The sequence below is a fragment of the Ornithorhynchus anatinus genome, chromosome 11, assembly GCF_004115215.2.
Source record: "Ornithorhynchus anatinus isolate Pmale09 chromosome 11, mOrnAna1.pri.v4, whole genome shotgun sequence".
NCBI classification, from domain to species: Eukaryota; Metazoa; Chordata; class Mammalia; order Monotremata; family Ornithorhynchidae; genus Ornithorhynchus; species Ornithorhynchus anatinus.
In genome coordinates, this window is record NC_041738.1 from 33,797,748 (window position 1) to 33,819,380 (window position 21,633).

General features: G+C 50.1%; 1 protein-coding gene across 4 annotated transcripts in view; it reads left to right on the top strand.

The window, feature by feature from the left end:
* NLRC5 (NLR family CARD domain containing 5) overlaps positions 1–21,633 on the top strand; it is an 86,799-nt gene that overhangs the window by 10,905 nt on the left and 54,261 nt on the right. For 2 of the 4 annotated variants that reach the window (XR_003762891.1, XM_029075651.1), the window contains exons 1-7: positions 11,254–11,385; positions 12,931–13,225; positions 14,505–14,579; positions 16,761–16,826; positions 17,116–18,844; positions 19,612–19,695; positions 21,537–21,620. Coding sequence is in view for 3 of the 4 variants with exons in the window: in XM_029075651.1 (XP_028931484.1) it covers positions 11,383–11,385; positions 12,931–13,225; positions 14,505–14,579; positions 16,761–16,826; positions 17,116–18,844; positions 19,612–19,695; positions 21,537–21,620 (2,336 nt within the window). In the remaining variant the exon portion in view is untranslated. The other 2 variants (XM_029075652.1, XM_029075655.1) reach the window with 2 other exon arrangements.

The window sequence follows — 21,633 nt, forward strand, 5'->3', positions numbered from 1 at the left end:
CAGAAGTGTTTAGGAGAGTACAGTGTAACAGAACTGGAAAGCACGTTTCCTACCCACAGTGAGCTTACAGTCTAGAAGGGGAGAGTCTACTCACCCAAGCACTTATTATGGCACTCAGCACACAGGAAGCACTTAATGAATACTACTGACTGATTGATTGACTTACAAAATGCTAGTGCCTGAAGGGAGAGAGACTCTTGAATAGTTAGAGCTGGAGTTCAGGTGGGTCTTTCCACAGCATTTCACGTGCTCCTAACCCCTCACAGGTGACTAGGTCTCTCGCTGCTTTCCCCATCCCCCTTCTCTGCTCCTAAAGGCTAAGCAGCAGATCTTCATCGGAAGGAATGGGAGAGGCCAGGAGAGAGGCCCTTCATAAAGCCCTCAGTTTGCTGTTGGCGGTTCTGCGCGCCATGAACCCGGCCTGATCACTTCCTGCTTCGGCCTCCTGCCGCACCAAAGAGCCGTGCCTATGTAGAAGGGCCTGTGTACCCTGGGGCAAACTATCAGCCTCAGCAGCAGACATATTTGCCCCCATGCGGGCATGCCCACCCTCCTACATCCACACACTGTCCCCCACCACGCACCCTGCCTCCCTCCCTCTGCCTCCCTTCCCCCCTACACACATAGAGCCTTATTTCCCCACCTCAGTAATCCAGTTGGAGCCAGGCATGGTGAGGCCCCAATCTTCACCCCAAGGCTGTACTCAGATACCCTCAAAATCTCTGCAATCCCCTACAGGCCTGACGACCCCATGTCTTTGGAAGCTTCTCATTTTCTAAGGCGTATTCAAGCCTTTATCTCCCATCTGAAGAAAGTCATTCAGGCCTTTACGGTGAGAAAAATGGAGAACTGGACATTTTACATGGAGAGTTGTGTTACTCTTCACTGGAAAGTTCTGAAGCCTCAAGTGGCAGCAGGTTACTGAACTGCTATTTGTAGCTCGGCTGAAATGAGCTGGAATTTTATTTCTCCCTCTCTGCATTGTCAGAACGACTCATGTTTCCACGATCCTACATGTGTAAGCTTATTAGTAATATGGACTGAATTATACCACCTTTTTACCTATCACTGTTTGTCCTTTTGAATGGATGGCTATATTTTATATGCTAAAACAGTATTGTATTTATTGTCAATCCTAAAACAATATAGAATTTATTGTCAATGCCAAGTCCCCACCGGGGTAAAATTTTATCTATGAGCCACTGAGTCGATAGTACTTATGGAGCACTTACTCTGTGCAGAGCCCTGTTCTAAGCACTTGGGAGAGGACAGTAGAGTTAGGAGGCAAGATTCCTGACCTCAACTTGCTTGCTGTCGGGCCAGGGAGACGGATTCTAAAAAAATTGACAGGTAGGGAAGATACTGAGTATAAAGTTATATCCATAATACGATGAAGGTGGGTGCAGAGATGCCTCGGTGCGGGGGAAATAGGGTGGGGAGATGAGAGGTTAGTCAGGGATTAATCTAAACTGTGAACTCCTTTTGGGAAGGGAACACGTCTACCAACTCTGCTACATTGTACTCTCGCAAGTGCTTTGTACAGTGCTCTGCACACAATAAGTGCTCAATAAAAACAATTGATTGCCTATTAGTGTATGTGTGTCCAGGAGAATGAAGCAGAATGTCCATCAGAATCCTTTAAAGACAGACTGATTGGATCCCAGTCGTTCAGACTGTAAGCGCCTTGTGGGATGGGAACACGTCTACCAACTCTGTTGTGTTGTACTCTCCCAAGAGCTTAATACAGTGCTCTGCGCGGAGTCAGAAGGATCTAGTTTCTAATCCCAGCTCTTCCAGTTGTCCGCCGTGTGACTTTAGACAAGGCGCTTCACTTCTCTGAGCCTCAGTTACCATATATGCAAAATGGAGATTAAAGCTGTAAACTCCACGTGGGTCATGGACTGGGTCCAGTCCGATTATCTTGGATCTACTCCAGCACTTAGCCTGACACATAGTAAGCTCTTAACAGATATCATTAAAAAAAAATACCATTGATTGGTTGTTGCTTAGGAGAACAAATTCCTTACTTCAGAACCTATAGGTTTCCCTGGTGGCCAGAATTAATCCAACTTCCAGAATCAATCAATCAGTGATATTTATTGAGCAGTTAACTATGTGCAGACCACTGTATTAGGTGCTTGGGAGAGTACAATACAACAGAAGTAGCGGACACATTCCCTGCCCACAACGAGCTTACAGTTTAGAGGGGAAGGCAGACATTAATATAAATAAATAAAATTACAAGATACGAGCCTACTCTGATTAAGCCCTCCTCTCCTCTTCTCCCTCTCCCTTCTGCATCACCCTGACTTGCTCTCTACATTCATTCTCCCTCCCACCCTCACATATATACCTGTATATATCTGTAATTATTTATATATATTAATGTCTATCTCCCACGCTAGACCGTGAGCTCATTGTGGTCAGGGAATGTGTCTGTCGTTGTATAGTACTCTCCCAAGCACTTAGTACAGTGCTCTGTACACAGTAAGTGTTCAGTAAATATGATTGAATGAATGAGTTTGGAGTTACGCTTCTTATGTGCTTCATTTTCGGCTGCTCTAACTGTTGGATGGAACCTGGCGTTACTGCTGAGGGCAGAGTGATTTATCAACTTCTCCTGGCAGGTTGACATGGAGGGGAGGAGAAAAGCTTAATGGTGGAGGAGGGCTTTCAGACAGGCGTTGAAGATGGGCAGAGCTGGGGTCTGGTGGATTTGAAGAGGGGAGGGAGTTCAGGAAGGAGGAAGGGCATAAGCAAAGCTAGAGAATCGAAAGCAAGATTCAGTGAGAAGGCTAGCTTGGGAGGAGTGAAGACTGAGAGCTGGGATGAAATCGGAGAAGGGCCCCCAGTACACATCCGTGTACTCCGCCATTTCCCCATCTATCATTCATTTTGATGTCCATCTCCCCCACTAGACTGTAAATTCCTTGTGGGCAGAGATCACACTACCAACTCTGTTACATTGAACTCTCCCAAGTGCTAGGTTGTACTCTGCAAACAGTAAGCGCTCAATAAATACCATTGTTTGATGAGAGTGGATAGGTAAGAGGGAGGGAACTAGCAGAGTGACTTAAAGCCAATGGCCAGGAGTTCCTGCTTGATAAATGAGGTAACCATTGGAAGTTTTTGAGGACTGGGACTGGAGGCACATGCTGGGGAAGCAGCGTGGCTCAGTGGAAAGAGCCTGGGCTTCGGAGTCAGAGGTCATGGGTTCGACTCCCGGCTCTGCCACTTGTCAGCTGTGTGACTGTGGGCAAGTCACTTCACTTCTCTGTGCCTCAGTTACCTCATCTGTAAAATGGGGATTAACTGTGAGCCTCATGTGGGACAATCTGATGACCCTGTATTTACCCCAGAGCTTAGAACAGTGCTCTGCACATAGAAAGCACTTAACAAATACCAACGTTATTATTATTATGTAGAATGGCGTTTTAGAGGAGGGATCCAGAAAGCAGAATGAATTATGGTCTGGAGAGGAGAGAACAGGAGGCAAGGAGAGAAGAGCTGGGTAAAGTAGTCAATTCATCAGTAGAACCTAATGAATGTTTTCCCTGGGCAGAGCACTGTAATAATAATAACTGTGGTATTTTTTAAGTGCTTACTATGTGTCAGGCACTGTAGTAAGCGTTGGGGTGGATACAAGCAAAGCGAGTGGACACACTCTTTGTCCCTTTTTACAGATGAGGTAATGAGGCACAGAGAAGTGAAGTGACTTGCCCAAGGTCATACAGCAGACAAGTCGTGGCACCAGGATTGTAATAAACACTTGGGTGAGTTCAGTAGAGTTTGTAGGCACGATCCCTGCCCTCAAGGAGCTTACAGTCTAAGTGGGGGGGAACCAGTTAAGGAAACACGATGCCAGAAATTTGCAACAGATCGAATGGGAGAGTTGAAATACAGTGGAGGAGTCAGGGTAATACCAAGGTTGTGGGACTGACATTGGGAGGGAGAGAAAGGGAAAGAGAACAAAGTGGGCTGGTCCTGGGGCATGAAGGGAGCCTCCTGCCAAGAGGAAGATGAATGAATGTCAAGTAGGAAGTGAAGTCGTAACAGAGCCCTCGTCTCCCATCGGGCCTGGCTACTCCTACCTCCCTTCCTGGCAGTTAGTTAACAGTAAGTCCATAATTAACTCTTAGACCCTGAGGGGGGAGAGGGCAGGTGATGCTATATCGTTGCTGGCTGAGAGGACGTCCCGGGCAACGATGCAGCTTTAATTCTAGCACCTCCAAACATCACCAACAAGGAGAACCCGATTAGCAGGAGGCTTTGAAGGAGGGGAAGGTAAATGTCAGTTATAAAGAGGGAAAGCGTTGCAGGCCAGAGGCAGGATGTGGGTGAGGGGTCAGCGGCGAGATAGACGAGATCAAGGTATAGTGAGGGGGAACTAACCTGAGAGGCAGCATGATCTAGTGGCTAGAGCACGGGCCTAGGAGTCAGAAGGTCCTGGGTTCTAATCCCGGCTCTGCCACTTGTCTGCTGTGTGACCTTGAGCAAGTCACTTCACTTCTCTGGGCCTCAGTTATCTCATCTGTAAAATGGGGATTAAGACTGTGAGCCCCACGTGGGACAACCTGATTACCTTGTATCTTCCCCAGCACTTGGAACAGTGCTTGGCACATAGCAGTGCTTAACAAATACCATTATTATTATTAGTATTATTAATGATGGCCCCACATCCACCACCCTCCCTGCCCCCGGAGAACACCCCTGAAGCATTCCATCAATCAATCAATTGTATTTATAGAGCACTTACTGTGTGCATGCAGAGGACTGTACTAAGTGCTTAGGAGATAACAGTATAACAACACATTCCCTGCCCACAACAAGCTTATGGTCTAGAAGGGGAGACAGACATTAATAGAAATAAATAAACTACAGATATAGACTTTAGCACTGTGGGGCTGAAGAGTGTGGTGAATAAAGGGAGCAGATCAGGGTGATGAAGAAGGGAGTGGGAGGAAAAGCAATGAGGGCTCAGTCAGGGAAGGCCTCTTGGAAGAGAGAAGGCTTTGAAGGTGGGGAAGGTAATTGTCAGTTATAAAGAGGGAAAACGTTGCAGGCCAGAGGCAGGATGTGGGCGAGGGGTCAGCGGCGAGATAGACGAGATCAAGGTACAGTGAGTAGGTTGGCATTAGAGGGGTGAAGCATGAGGTTGGGTTCCGGTAGGAGAGTAGAGAGGTGAGGTAGGAGGGGGCAAAGTGAGTGTTTTAAAGCCGAAAGACTTTCCCGGAAAGATGCTGGGAAAGTGGATGCATTTGTGGACCCAAAGGTGTATGTCGATGGAGGAAAAGAAGCTCCGGCCCCTGTGCAGGAACGAGACAAGGAATTGGGAACTTATGAATTATTTAGCATCTCGAGAGAACTCCAGATAGAGGGGGTGGGGAGGACAAGCAGGCAAGGGGAAGTAGCGACAGGTGTTTATTCAGTTCTTCCCCTCTTGCTGAAAAGATAGCCAGCTGTGCAGAAAAGATGTGTGGCTGAGGAAAATTTAGGTAATGGCTAGGGGGATGGTCACCCAACTCAGGCGCTGTTGAACCATCCCTTAAATCCACTGATAGGAATAGGTATTACAATAGAGAGGAACCAGCATGTTCGGAAAACCTAGAACCTGCGGCTTTGTTGAGGCGGGCAGGTTAGACTGAAATCTAAGGGTAGTTCCTTCCCTCGGAACCATGTCAGCTGGTCTGGGGAGCTCAACCACAGAGCTTCTCCTCCAATGCTAGCTACCCACCTTGATGGAGGGTCCCTCAGCAGAGTAAACCAATTTGGGCCTGCAAAGGTGGCATAAATAGCTCAGACTTTCAACTCCCTCCCCATCCATCAATCATTCCATTAATCAATTGTATTTATTGAGCACTCACTGAGTGCAGGGCACTGAACTAGGTGCTTGGGAAAGTACAGTATCTCAGAGTTGGTCACCATGTCCCCTGCCCACAACGAGCTTACAGTCTAGATGGGGAGGCGGATACTAATATAAGTAAATTGTGAATATGGACATAAGTGCTGTGAGACTGGGGGTGAATGAAGGGCATGAATCCAAGTGCAAGGGGGATGCAGAAAGGAGAAGGAGGAGAGGAAATGAGGCCTTAGGAAAGTCCAGCGTGGTCCAGTGGAAAGAGCCAGGGCTGGGAGTGGGCAGGGAATGTGTCTGATTATTGTTATAGTTTATTGCCCCAAGCGCTTAGTACAGTGCTGTGCACACAATAAGCACTCAATAAATACCAATGAATGAATGAAAGAACCTATACTTCTTCATCTGGGAAGGGCTCCTTTCCTGGCAAAGATTGCCAGAGAGAGAACAGAAGGCCCGAGAGTGTTTTTTGCCTCATGAAGTTTTGTCACCTCTCTTCCCTGGGTGATGCTGGGACCCTCTACAGCTGTTCTTCAAATCTGGACCCCACTGGATTTGGATACATCATTCAATCCTCCTCTGGGTCAATCAGTCGTATTTACTGGGCACTTACTGTGTGCAGAGCACTGCACTAAGCACTTGGGAGAGTATAGTATAACAGAGTTGGTAGTCATGTTCCCTGCCCACAGTGAATTTACGGTCTAGAGGAGGAGACAGACATTAATGTATAAATCAGTAACAGATATTTGCTGAGGGAGGGGTGAATAAAGCATACAAATCCAAGAATGGGGATGTTGTGGGAGGGAGGGAGAGAAGAGAAAATGAGGGCATAGTCGAGGAAGGCCTTTTAGAGATGTCCTTTTAATCAGGCTTTGAAGATGGGGAGAGTGATAGTCTATCGGATATGAACAGGGAAGGCATGCCAGACCGGAGATAGGACATGGGGGAGAGGTCTGCAGAGAGATAGATGAGATTGAGGTACAGTGAATAGTTTGGCATTAGAGGAGCAAAGTGTGGGGGCTGAGTCATAGTAGGAGAGTAGCGAGGTGAGGTAGAAGGGGGCAGAGAGATTGAGTGCTTTAAAGCCAATGGTAAGGAGTTTCTATCTGATACGGAGGTGGATGGGCAACGACTGGAGGTTCTTGAGAATGAGGAAACATGGAATGAATGGTTTTGTAGAAAAATCATCCGGGCAGCAGGGTACAATAAGGACTGAAGTGGGGAGAGGCAGAAGGCAGGGATGTCAGCCAGGAGTCACTCGTCTATCCCGCTGCCGTCTTCGTGCCCACATCCTGCCTCAGGCCTGGAACACTTTACCTCTTCCCATTTGACAGACTATCACTCTCCCCACCTTCAAAACCTTGTTGAAGGCACATCTCTTCCAAGCGGCCCTCCCCGACTAGGCCTTCGTTTCCTCTTCTCTCACTTCTTTCTGGATCATCCTTGTATTTGGATTTGCACCCTTTAGTCACCCTCAGCTCCACAGCACTTTTGTACATATCTGTAATTTGTTTATTTGAATTAATGTCTGTCTCCCCTTCTAGACTGTAATAATAATAATAATGTTGGCATTTGTTAAGCGCTTACTATGTGCAAAGCACTGTTCTAAGCGCTGGAGGGATACAAGTTGATCAGGTTGTCCCACATGGGGCTCACAGTCTTAATCCCCATTTTGCAGATGAGGTACCTGAAGCACAGAGAAGTTAAGTGACTTGCCCAAAGTCACACAGCTGACAAGCGGCGGAGCCAGAATTTGAACCCATGATCTCTGACTCCCTAGCCCGTGCTCTTTCCACCGAGCCTCGCTGCTTCTCTGTAAACTCGTTGTAGGCTTGGAACGTGTCTGCCAACTCTGTTATATTGTACTCTCCCCAGTGCTTAGTACAGTGCTCTGCAAACAGTAAGTGCTCAATAAATACTATTGATTGATTGATTGATGTGGTAATCAAGGTAGGCTAGGATAAGTGGTTGGATTAAGGTAGGAGTACTCTGGATAGAGAGGAAAAGATGGATTTTGCAGTGATTTGAAAGTTGAACCTACAGAATTTGGTGACAGACTGAATATATAGGTGGAATGACAGGAATAAGTCAAAGATAACGCTAAGGTCACGGGTTTGGGAGACGGAGGGAAAGATGAAGGCAGGAGGAAATACAAGGCTACAGAGAAGGAGAAAGGTCAATGTTGGAGATGTAGATTTGAGAATCATCCACCTGGAGATGGTAGTTGAAGCCATGGGATCAAATGAGTTCTTCAAAGCTCAGTTAATTCTGTTGGCCAGCTATGGATCATTATTTTCATGTGTGTGGTAGAGGCTTGGGGGAGGTGTAGGGTTGGAGTGGAGAGGGGTTCTCATTTGAGTTACGTGGTCTGGATCTGCCTTGCTTTCCTGGGTGAGAGCAGATGGCCTGATTTCAGTTTAACCTTAGGGCCGGAGCAGGGGACTAGAGGTGGGAGTCAAGAATGAGGCACAGTGAGTCAGTTAGAGTTTAGGAGGAACAAAGAGTTGAGAAATGAATCAGAGGGAGAGGGCTGAAAGTGGGCTTTATTGAGAGGCTCTCTAAGATGTCGGGGGGAGGGGGGGTGTTGAGGGGGTGGACGGGGTCTCATGCTCCCCTCTCCCTTTCAGCCCTATCAGCTTCCTTAGTTCAGTTGCGTAATTAATGAATCTTGTTTCAACCACTGTCACATTGCAGCTCCGAGAAGCCATCTTTTTTAGGTCTGAGTCATTTCCAGTGTGACTTAGACATCAGAATACAGTCGTTTTGAGTGTCAGTCAGGGCTTCAGTCATTTATTTCTACTTCGAATCTCCTTTCCTGCTCAAAGTCACGGTTTACTTCAGGCCTGTTGCAGCTTCAGGGACCGGCTCTGACCATGGGGGACCACTGGGAGACTCCAGTGGTTCCGACTGGGTTAGGACTCAGTTTGAACTGTGGGTTGCAGGGGACCACCCTGAGACTGCCCCGGCGTCTTGGAGGTCCTTCAAAATGAGAGGGTGGCCAACTTGGACCGGCCTGAGGTGGCTAAGGCCGCCCCAAGACTCCACCTTAACTTTGGAGTTCAGGGTGCTCCTTGGCCTCAACTGGAAGGGGTGGCTAATTCAGCAGCTGCGCAGTTTGCTGACCCACAGATTTAGCCTTCCTGGACTCTGATCCTCATCGGTTCCAGGGCCCTTTATCAATGGCACGAGATTTTACCAACAACCACCCATGTGGATCTGGCTGGTAGGAGAGCGGATTGGCAGGCGGGACCAGGACCCAGCAGGCGGGCCGGTAGGCGGGAGGAAGGGACCCTGCTTGTTTCAGTTTCACCTGGCCCGGTCTGAGCCTCCATTCTCTGGCTCCCACGCAGCGGGGTGGCGATGGTGGAGGACCCCTGCCGGGGGGCTCCAGGTGAGACCTGCCAGGTGCGGCAGGAGAGATACCCCGGTGGGGGGTGGGAAGGGCAAGAGGAGAGGGAGAAGGGGACAAGAGGGGAGGAAAGGACATGAGGAAGGAGCATGTGGAGGGAAAGAAAGGGACACCAGACGGAAGGTCGTCCCTAGTGGGGAAAGTCGAGCGGTCAAGGAGCTGCCGCTGCTCTCGAGAAAGAGGCCGCGGCGGTGGCCAGGGTCAGTCTCGGGGGCCGCACCGCGGTCCATGTTGGGGACGGGGGATAGGAGGAATCGGGTCCCACCCCCAACACCTCTGCCCCACGCCCCCTTGTCCCACGTCCCCCCAGCCCCACACACTAAATTCCCCTCATTATAAGCAAGAAGCGACACTAGCTGTACGTTCATCTTAATGAGTTACTCGATTATGGTACTTGTTAAGTGTATACTATGTGCCAGGCACTTTTCTATGCTCTGGGGTAGGTACTAAGTTTTCAGGATGGACACAGTCCCTGTCCCATGTGGGGCTCACTGTCTAAATAGGAGAAGTAGGACTTAACCCCCATTTTACCGATGAAGAAATTGAGGAACAAAAAAGTTAAGCAAATTGGCCAAGGTCACATGGCGGACAGATGGCAGAGCAGTAAATAAAACCCAGGTCCTCTGACTCTCAGACCCATGCTCTATCCACTAGTCCACGCGGGCTTCTCGAACCTTCTCACTGTTCTAATGCTCACCTTCTCGCTGTACCTTGATCCTGTCTATCCTGCCGCCGACCCCTCGCCCACGTCCTGCCTCTGGCCCAGAACGCCCTCCCCTCCCTAATCCAACAGACTATTACTCTCTCCCCCATCAGAGCCTTATTGAAGGCACATCTCCTCCAAGAGGTTTTCCCTGACTAAGCCTCCCTTCCCTCTTCTCCGTCTCCCTTTTGCGTCACCCCGACTCACTCCCTTCATTAACCCCGCCCCCCAGCCCCAAAGAACTTATGTACATCTCTGTAATTCATTTATATATATTAATATCTGTCTCCTCCTCTAGATTGTAAGCGCATTGTGGGCAGGGAATGTGGCTATTGTATTCTCCCAAATGCTTAATGTAATAATAATGATGAATAATTATGGTATTTGTTAAGAGCTTAACTATGTGCCAGGCACTGTACAAAGCACTGGGGTGGATAGCGCTTAGAACAGTGCCCAGCGCTTTGTACATAGTAATCGCTTAACAGATACCATCATTATTATACAAGCAGATCGGGTTGGATACAGTCCCTGTCCCACGTGGGGCTCACAGTCTCAATCCCCATTTTATAGATGAGGTAACTGAGGCCCAGAGAAGGCAAGTGACTTGTCCAAGATCACACAGGAGACAAGTGGCAGAACTGAGATTGGAACCCATGCCCTTCTGCCTCCCAGGCCTTGCTGTATCTGTTACACCATGCTGCTTCTCTCGCTGCTTCTCCTACTTCTTAATATGGTGCTCTGCACACAATAAGCATGCAATAAATACAATCGAATGAATCCACATGCCTGAAGATGGAGAAGCAGATGTGATTGTTTGGGACACCAAGACTCTGAGGGGAGGAATGACCCTCCGAGGAGGTAAGCGGATGTGAAAATTCAGCTTCTAAGAGTCCAGAGTGGTGCTGAACTCACCTCACCGAAAGGGCCGGGCAGGGCAGGGCAGGTTAAGGAGCCGCTGGTGTGTTTCTGGGGTGAAAGTCCTCCATCGCCTCCTCCCTCTTGGCAGGAGTCGCAGCAGGTGCCGAATGCAACAGGTATGGCATGCCAAGTGGTGCTTTGGACCCAGGACCCAGCCCCAGCCTCGGGAGGACTCCCAAAATGGCAGCTTCCTCAGCAGCGACCCTAGGACAACTGTCATGACTGTGCCCCGCTTGGACATCAGGTAAGACTTTCTCGAATTCTCAGGGCCGGCCCCGGCCTCGGGGAGACTCCCAAGATGGCAGCTTCCTCAACAGTGACCCTAGGACAACTGTCATGACTCTGCCCCGCTTGGACATCAGGTAAGACGTTCTCATATTCCCAGGCCCTAAAGCAGCCGTGAATGGGCCTTGGAAGTGGAGTTCATTATGAGAAATTTGCTGCGACACTGAACTGCCTCCCCTGTGAAGTCCTCCCCAATCACTAACAACAAAAATAATGGTAATTATAATAATAATGGTATTTAAGTATTTACTGTGTTTTAAGTACTGTGCAAGAGCATCAAGTGAGGCACAGTTCCAGACCCTCACTGGGCCTACAGTCTTAAGTAGGAAGGAGATCAGGGTTTGAAACCCTATTTTACGGGAAATGAGGAAACCTGAGCCCAGAGAAGTGAAATAAAGAAGCAGCACTTGGGAAAAGCAGCTTGGTCTAGTGGATAGAACACAGACCTGGGAGTCAGAAGGACCTAGGTTCTAATCCTGGCTCTGTCACTTGTCTGCTGTGTGACTTTGGCCCAATAACTTCACTTCTCTAGACCTCAGTTATCACATATGTAAAATGGGGATAAGACTTGAGAGACCCATGTGAAACATGGACTGTGTCCATCCTGATTAGCTAGTATCTACCCCAGTGCTTAATACAGTGTCTGGCACATAGTAAGCACTTAAATACTAGAAAAACAAAAACAAAAAAACACTTTGTCACCATCCTTCTTCCTCTTCTTCTTCTCCCTCCTCCTCCTCCGTCTCTTCCTTTCTCTGGGAAGCCACCACTCGCTGCTCAGCTTGAGCTTTTCCCCATCTGGGTAGTTGCTTTTTTTATTTTCTACCAAGTTTCAGGCTGGCCATGTTTAGGTTTGTAATGTGTTTGCTCTTAGTCTGGTTTTTATGGCATTTGTTAAGCGTTTACTATGTACCAGGCACTGTACTGAGCGCTGAGGGAGATGCAAGGTAATTAGGTTGGACATAATCCATGTCCCAGATGGGGTTCACAGCTTTATTCTCCATTTTAAAGGTAAGGTAACTGAGACACAGAGCAGTTAAGTGACTTACCCAAGGGCCTGCAGCAGACAAGTGGTAGAGCTGGGATTAGAACCCAGGCCCTCTGACTCCCAGACTTCTGCTCTTTTCACTAGACCATGCTGCTTCTCTGCTGCTATTCTGATCCTGCCTGTTTCTAAGGCTCCAAACGGCCCATATACAAGGAATTTTTAAGCAAAAATATTGCCTTCTCTAAGCCTGGGGGAGGCTATTTTGCAGGAATACCTGTTCCTCCAGTCAGAACAATAATCCCAAAGGCCAGGAGTCGGGCTCGGGGTCAGACTAGGAAAACCTGGGCATGGGACTCGGGATAAGGAGGGTGAGATTTGAGACCTGAGGGGCTTATGTCATGGTGTAGTGGGTAGAGCACAGGCCTGGGAGTCAGAAGGTCATGGGTTCTATACCACTGCACCACATGTCTGCTGCATGACCTTGGGCAAGTCACTTCACTTCTCTCTGCCTCAATTATCTCATCTATAAAATGGGGACTGAGACTGTGAGCTCCATATGGGACAGGGACTGTGTCCAACCCGATCTACTTGTATCTACCCCAGTGCTTAATACAGTGCTTTGCACATAGTAAGGTCTTTACAAATACCACAGTTATCATTATTATTATTATTATTATTAATAAAGGGTTCAGTCCCCACTATTTCTTCACCCTGTCTGTGGCCATCCCCAGTTTTTTTGCCTCTACTAACTTAAAGGCTCTTTCTCACGCCAGGTCCAGATGGACACAATAAGCTTACCGGAGAGTTTGTGGTCCCAGCTAGTTGAGATGCTGAGCAAGGACCCTCAGTGGCTGATTGAGAAGGCCCAGTCCCTTCTGCCCGCCGTGGACCTGCAGAGTCTGAGGTCTCAGGCGAAGAACTTGGCCGCCACCCAGGTGGTCCCCGGCCTTCTCCGCCTGCTCTGGACCCACAACCTCACCACCTGGAGGATGTTCATCCAGACCCTCTGCATGGAGCTGACGTTGCCTTTGGAGCTGGAGACCACGCTTTTGAGCGTGTGGGGTCAAGGTAACATCAATCATTCATTCAGTTGTATTTTTTGAGTCCTTACTGTGTGCACAGCACTGTACTTAGCTCTTGGATGAGTGCAATACAACAGAGTTCCCCGCCCACAAGATCTAGAAAGAGAATTAACCTAGGTTGACCCTTGACTGATTGATGGCTCATCAGCACCTAGCCCTTGCTGCCTTTACATTAGCTGGGAGAGCTGGCTTTGATTCTAACCCAAAGCAGAGGGATTCCTCCAGGATTCAATCCCAGGGTTCTAAGAGACGTGTCATATTGGGGGCAGGGATTTGTAGGGGTGGGGTCTCTTGAGTGTCCCTAGGAATTTCTGGTTGGCTGCTCACAAGAAATCAGTTGCTTCTGTCCAGTTCCACATCAGCTCCTCCCTGGTAAGGCTGCCAGAGGCCCCAGTGCAGTCATCGGGGGATTCATCCTTCTGGCATGGATCCTGTCATTCTTCTTGGCCCCACATCCACCTGAAGTGGTGTAGTTTAGAGCTGGTTCTGCTCCCTCTCCCTAAACCACTTTCTGTGGAGAGAAGAATGTACGAACCGTCTTTTCTGTCTACTGCGTACCTGAGTTTTGCTGCTCTTCGAAAGGGGGCAGTTGAGGAAGTCTCCCTCACCTGCCCTTCCCCAAAGCCACTTTCCCCACCTTGGCCAAATGGACTCTTGATCTGAGGTCCACATATTGAGGGTGGGTTAGTAGCTCACCACTCCCAAAAAAATTAGCCCCCTTAGGTAGCCCCGGCACCTGTACAGGGCAAGAGCCCCCAGAGCACAGGTTGATGGGTGTCAGGGTGGGGAGTGGGACCAATAACTGGTATTTAAGCACTTACTATGTGCTAGGCCATGTACTAAGCACTGGATGGAATACAAGGAAATTGCAAAAGACTTGCTCTAAATACAGAAGACCTAAAAAAAAATAGTAAGCCCAAAGAATGCAATAATCGTGGTGTTTGCTCAGTGGTTACTATGTGCCAAGCACTGTTCTAACCATTGAGGTAGACTCAAGCTCATTGGATTGGACAATTAATCAATTATTCAGTGGTATTTAGTGAATGCTTACTGTGTGCAGAGCACTGTACTAAGCACTTGGGAGAGTACAATATAATGGAGTTGGTTGATATAGTCCCTGTCCACCATGAGCCCATCTTCACTCTCCAGTGACCAATCCCTCCTCCAGGTCTGGTTCCCCTTTCCCCAAGGGGGCAGCTCCATCCTATCAGGGCTACCACCCCCATCGACAGCTCCCTGCTTTTCTGATTTATTGATCGTTTCAGGAGGCCCTGGCCAGAAACGAGACGAAGGGGATGAAAACCACGTTGAGGCTCCTCACTCTCTCTCTCAACTAGCTGGTGAGTGATGTGGTGGGTGGGAGAAGAGACTTGAACCAGGAAGCTGTTTCAGCTGTCCCGGCGTCAGTGGGCCCAGGGCCTTGTTTGCGTCTCACGGATCTGCCGGGACTGGGGTGGGATTGGTGGACCGCTAAGGCTGACTGATAAATTAGGGCTGCCCAGTTAGCCAGAGTATCGTTCCCGTTTCCCTTCCTTCTCATCAACCCCCTCTCCTTGTCTTCCTCCCCATTCCTCTTGGATAATAACCAGATCACTACAACCTGCCTGCAGTGAAGATATGCAGGGTCCCCCTCTACCCCATCCCCACCCCAAGTTCCCATGAAAACCAAGTCAGTGGGGAATGGAGAAAAAAAAGGCAATTGTATTGCATAGAGAAGCGTTGTGGCCTAGCGGAAAGATCACAGGCCCGGGAGTCAGACAACCTGGGTTCTAATCCCAGCTCAGCTCTGTGTCAGCTGTGTGATCTTGGATAAGTCACGTAATTCACTGTGCCTCTATTCCCTAGGCTGTAAAATGGGGATTAAATTCTACTCCCTTCTCCCTAGACTGTGGACCCCATGCAGGACAGGGACGGTGTCCAACCTGATAACCCTGTATCTACCTCAGTACGTAGAACAGTGTTTGGCACATATTAAGCACTTAATAAATACCACAATTATTATTGCATTCTTTGGACTCACTATTTGTTTTCTTTAGGACTTGGGCAATTTAGGTTGTGAGCTCCATGAGGGACAGGGACCGAGTTTAATTCCCACCTGTTGTATTAATTCTGTTATATTATATTCTCCTAAGCACTTGGTACAGTGTTCTACACGCAGTAAGACCTTAATCAATCAATCGTATTTATCGAGTACTTACTACGTGCAGAACACTGTACTAAGTGCTTAGGAGAATATAATACAACAGAATCAATGGACGCATTTCCTGCCCACAGCGAGCTTACAGTCTAGAGGGGGAGCCAGATGTGAATATGAATAAAACAGACATTGATATGAAGAAATACTTAAAAATAAATACTACTTAATAAATATTACTACTGCTACTGTATCTTTTGGGTTCCAACAGGGGTAGCCTACTCCTTGAGACAGAACAGGGACTCCTGGAGATGGAAAAGTCTCCAGGCCACTTATCAAGGAGCAGATAGATCTTAATCGACTTCTCCAGGGTAACACCCTGCTCCCTTTCTCGACTCCCTGCCTGGCGTCAGCTGGAGAAGAAACCGGCCTTCACTTCCCCGTCTCAAAACTTTAGAGGCCTTAGCCCAGAGAGGTTTAAGGGAACTTGCCTCAAGGATGGAAGGGTATTAGGAATGGAGCTTCTCAGTCTGGGTGGGGGTGGGAGAGAGAGTCCCTGCCCCACCAGGTCCACCCAACCCGATGATGCTGGGCATCCGGGTGGAGTTAGGAAGTTGATGGCAAACCAAGAACGGGCTCTCTGTGCCCTGCAGACGGCTCTGCCACCTTCCAGACTGCTGCTGGCCCCTGCCCCTCCATTGAGGGAACACTGGCTTCCACCTGCAGCAGGAAGCCTATCTGAGCTACCCAACACCTCCTCCCAACCTTCCCCTGACATTCTCCGGGGATTCTCCTAATCCTCCGGCTCTGGGGTACTCGTACAGGTTTGTGTGGCCACTCTTGCTGCAATCATAGAAGTAGCACTTGCTAAACACCTCCCATGCAAGGTCTTCCCTGCCCTTCTGGCCAGCTAAAGGAGCCCCCAGCAACCCCAGTCCCCCCAGGGAGCTACCCCCACATAGAGGGAGAAACCCCTTAGGGGATGCAAGGACACTTAAACCTCTCAGCCCCTGCAGGGACTGCCCTCCACCTTCCCTTTCCTTTTTTTTTTTTCTTTTAATGATATTTGTTATAAGTGCTTACTATCTCCCGGGCACTGAACTAAGCTCTGGGTTAGCTATAAGCTTATCAGGTTGGACAGAGTCCCTGTCCCACATAGGGCTCACGGTCTTATTCCCCATTTTTACAGATGAGGTAACTGAAGCATGGAGAGGTTGAGTGACTTGCCCAGGGTCCCACAGCTGTCAAATGGCAGAGCCAGTATTAGCACCCAGGTCCTTTTGACTCCCAGGCCCTTGCTCTATCCACTAGGCTATGCTGCTTCTCTCCTGCTGCAGCTAGCAAGAAAGGAGGGCCCTCAGCTCAGTCATCTCTCTTTCTCTTCCAGTTCACCAGCGGCCTCATTTGGGGGGTGTTTCTCCACAGAGGAAACGGTTCCGGTGTCAGCAGCTAGGTAACCCTTCCGTCTCTCTCTTTCTCTCCCCTTCCTCTCTCCACGCCTCACTCCCAGGGGCCTCTCCAGTGAGGGCAGGAGGGAGGATGCCAGGGGTCACCTTGATATGGGCCTCAAACGGGCCCCCTGCAAGTCCCAGATCAGCTTCCCTGTCCACCTGGAGACACCTCCTGGGGCCCAGAGAACAGGGGAAGAGAAATGCCCACCGTCTTTTTGGGAGCCCGGCCCCGGGGGAGGGGGTGAAGCCTGGGCTGCTTCCTCAACTGTCTCTTCTCTGGGTCCTCCTCAGAACTGGCCAGGAACTACCAGAGACTCCTGAAGGCCTCAGTCCTGCAGCGCTACAGCAGTGAGGCAGCCATCCCGCCCGGGCCGTGGCGAGACAACACCTCTGGCCAGGTCTACGTCGACCTGGTCATCCGACGGAATAAGCCCGCCTGGCTCAGGGAGAGGCTGGAGAGGTCCCGGGACGAGGCCTCTGAGACTGAAGATGGGGCCGACGTGGGGGTCTCCGGCATGTTCGAGGCTGGGAACGGCCCGCGCACTAGGGTGATCGTCCTGCTGGGAAAGCCGGGCACGGGGAAAACAACGCTGATGCGCTGGATCTGCCAGAAGTGGGCCAGGGGTGAACTGGGCCAGTTCCAGTCAGTCTTCCTCTTCGAGTTCCGACAGCTGAACCTGGTGGGCGAGAATCTGACACTCCAACAACTTCTCTTTGACCTGTTCCAGCCCCCCAGGGCCCAGCCACAGCTCATCTTCCAAGATCTAGAGGAGAATGCCAGCAGGGTCCTGCTCATCTTTGATGGCCTGGATGAGTTTCTGGGCCCCTGGCCCGAGGGCTCCTCCCAGCCCCGTGAGAAGCCAGCTCCCAACCCCTCCGCCCCGGCCTCCGTCCTCGATCTCTTCTCCGGCCTGTGCTGTGGGACGCTCCTGCCCGGCTGCTGTGTGATGGTCACCTCTCGGCCTGGAAGGCTCCCCGACTTCCTGCTCAACACGGTGACCGCTTCCTATGAGGTCTGGGGCTTCGACTGGCCCAGGGTGAAGGAGTTTACCAGCCACTTTTTCCTGGCTCCGGAGGAACGCTGTCAGGCCCTGAGGGTGCTGGAGGGGGACCGCAAGCTGCAGATCATGTGCTCGGTGCCTGCCGTCTGCCGGGTCATCTGCATCTGTCTGGCCCACCTCCCTCCGGACCAGCCGTCCACCCCTCTGCCCCCGAGAGTCACCCAGCTATACGTCCAGCTGTTCCGCATCATCCTGGGCCAGCAGCCGTCCCCCAAGCATGGCGGGGCCAGCCTGGGCAAGCCCCAGCCGGCCCTCTTGGGCCTCTGCAAGCTGGCCCTGAAGGGCCTGGAGGAGCGAAAGGTGGTTTTCTCTGCGGAAGACGTCTCGGAGCCCGTGAGGACCTTGGCCTTGAGGCACCACCTGCTCATCTCCTTTGAGGTGAGGGCCGGGCCCCGGAGGCAGGAGACTGTCTTTGCCTTCCCCCACCTCGGCCTGCAGGAGTTCTGCGCCGCCTTGCATTTCCTGGTCAGCCCCTCGGTGGACAGGGGCTCTCTCAAGAAGAAGTTCCCCCTCAAGTCCAAGTGGTCTGTGAGGACCGAGTCCAAGATGGGCCTCCTGGACCACTTCCACATCTTCCTGTCAGGCCTCTCTTCCCCGGCCTGCCGAGGATTTCTGGCCCAGTTGGCCCGGCGGAAGGAGGCCTGGGTTCAGGACAAGCAGCTGGTCGTCCTGGAGTTCCTGCTGAAGCTGGCCACCACCAGCTTGACGGGGCCCAAGGTGATGGAGCTGTGCCACTGCGTGGGCGAGACGCAGGACCCGGAACTGGCCGAGCGCGTGGGCCGCCACCTTCACCACAAGTATGGCTTCCGCAACTTCCGCCTGACCCACTTGGACCTGATGGCTCTGGCCTTGCTGGTGGACTGCGGGACCACCCCCATCCACCTGGACTTCGCAGGCTGCCCCGTGGAGCCGGACTGCCTGGAGTCCCTGGCCAAATGCCGGAACATCGGGAGTCTCAGGTGAGGGCAGGAGAGATGGATGGAGGAGGGGGCTTTGGGGCCTTGTGCTTTGACGTCCAGGCTTTCCTCTAGGATATTCTCCAGACACTCGGTTTTTCATGGCACCAGAGCACCATGTTTTGGGGTCTCTGAGAGAGTTGTTGTCCACCTCAAGGGCCAGCGTACTCACAAAGAGGAATTTACTATCCTCTTGGACACCTTGAGGAGCTATGAAGTGCTCCAAGACACATCTCCCCCAATGTACCTCCCTGCCCAGGTGGAAGGTGTTGGGTGACCTCCTTCCAGGGAAACAGGTTGATTTCCTCCTTCACTGAGAGAAAAAAACTGCTGGAGCCCCGTTGTAGCTCGCGAGGAGCAGGAGATTTTAGCTGCCCCCTGGGCTCAGAGCGGGGAGGCGTAGTAGGGCCCGGGCACCTCTCTCTCAGTCTGCCTCAGTCCCTCATCATTTTGATTTCAAGTCGAGGCATCGGTGGTTTTGTTGAGGTGAAGCTGACCGGGCTTCAGCTTGAAGAACAAGCTTCTGGAGCTGTGGGCCATGGGAGAGGCCAGGAGTGCCTGCCTTCCTGGCTCCCTCAGAGTCCTGGGCAGCTCGTGGGTCGGGCAAGCTGGAGAAGGGAGGAGACACTCACAGACCACCTCTGGAAACACCGGTCTCGGACGCCAGACGTGTGGGTCCCCTGGAATGGTTCAAACGAATCCATCCGTGGCTCCAGGTTGGCGACGCAGTGCTCACCTAACTCCGCTCTCTCTGCACCTCTTCCCGGCAGCTTCAGAAGCAGGAAATGCGGAGATGCCTTTGCGGAAGCCCTCGCCAGGAGCTTGCCAGGGATGGAGAGTCTGAAGAAAGTGGGGTGAGCATTTGCGTCAGCTCAGACCTCAGAAGCTGTGGGGATGGGCCAGCAGGAAGGGGATTTTGCAGCGGCTGCCCCTTTTTGGGATTAGGGGGCCATGACTTCTCATAGGGCCCAAGTCTGTATACTATTGTTTGGAGGGGCCCTTCCCAGAAGGCAGTAGGGAGGAAGAAGACTAACTGCTTTGAAGTGTGCACTGGCTATATACCCCACAGGAAGTGGGTAAGATGTCTTCAGAACATCTAAAAGAGGTAGGATGGCCTCTGTCAGTTAGTCATCAGGCCTCCAGTGAGCACCCAAAGAATGCCTAGTGCTCTGTTGTATTACAGTGCTCTTTCTCAGCTTGGCTCAGTGGAGAAGCAGCGTGGCTCAGTGGAAAGAGCACGGGCTTTGGAGTCAGAGGTCATGGGTTTGAATCCCGGCTCGGCCACTTGTCAGCTGTGTGACTTTGGGCAAGTCACTTAACTTCTCGGTACCTCAGTTACCTCATCTATAAAATGGGGATTAAGACTGTGAGCCCCACCTGGGACAACCTGATTCCCCTGTGTCTATCCCAGCACTTAGAACAGTGCTCGGCACATAGTAAGCACTTAACAAATACCAACATTATTATTATTATTTCTCCTCAAGGCAATTTTCATCTACTAGGAGTGTTCACTCAATTTAATATTACATATATATACTCACACACATATAATATCCATCAATCATATTTATTGAGTGCTTACTGTGTGAAGAACGCTTTACTGAGCACTTGGGAGAGTACAGTACAGCAGAGTTGGTAGACACATTCCCTGCCCACAGCAAGCTCACAGTCTACAGGGGGAGACAGACATTAATATAAATGAATAAATCATGAAGATATACGTAAGTGCTGTGGGGCTGAGGGAGGAGTGAATAAACGATGCAAATCCAAGTGCAAGGGTGACACAAGGGAGTGGAAGGAGAGGAAATGAGGGCTTAGGGTAGGCCTCTTGGAGGAAATGTGATTTGAATGTTTTATTTCATTACTAGTATTATTATTATTTCTCCCAAAAAAACCCTCTGTGGCCATACCACTTGGTGCTGCTTAGAGCTCCTCTAAATGAGCTTGGCCAAGGTCTTGCTGATTTGAGTGGGGGAGGGAGTGAGCTACTGGCTGCACTTTCTTCCTCCATAAAGCCGTGCAACCCTAGGGGCTGGTGAGTGGGACCTAGGGTAATGCTAACCAGGGCTTTTCTGGGAAAGAAACTGAGTGGGTATGGATCTCGCACTGTTCAAAGAGTTGGTAAACGGGGCAGCCCTCGGTTTGGAGGGCATCAATATAGAGATATATCTAGACATAGAGATCTATTTAGATATGTATATACATCTATATACTGGATGTGTGTATAGTATATATATGTGTGTGTATATATGTGTATTTGTGTGTGTATATATATATATATAGGAATTGTATATTCCAAGTGCTTAGTACAGTGCTCTGTACACAGTAAGCGCTTAATAAATACAATCGAATGAATATGTAAGCTCACTGTGGACAGGGAATGTGTCTGCTTATTGTTGTATTGTACTCTCCCAAGCACTTAGTACAGTGCTCTCATACAGTAAGTGCTCAATAAATATGATTGAATGAATAAATACAGAGTCAATAATTTATATTAATGTCTCTTCCCTGTCTAGTCAGCAAGCTCGCTGTGGGCTGCGTCTGTGTCTACCAATTGTTATATTGTGTTCTCCCACGTGCTTAGCACTGTGCTCTGCACACACTAAACATTCAATAAATGCCACTGATTGATAGAGGGAGAGACAGACATCAGTATCCTCCTGGGCTTTCATTGACAGTCTTTGTGCTCCTCCAGGTTAATTGGAAGCAAAATCACTGCTCAAGGTGTGGATCACCTGATGCAAGCTTTTACAAACTGTCTTCAGCTGGAAGAGATTAAGTGAGTATGTGAT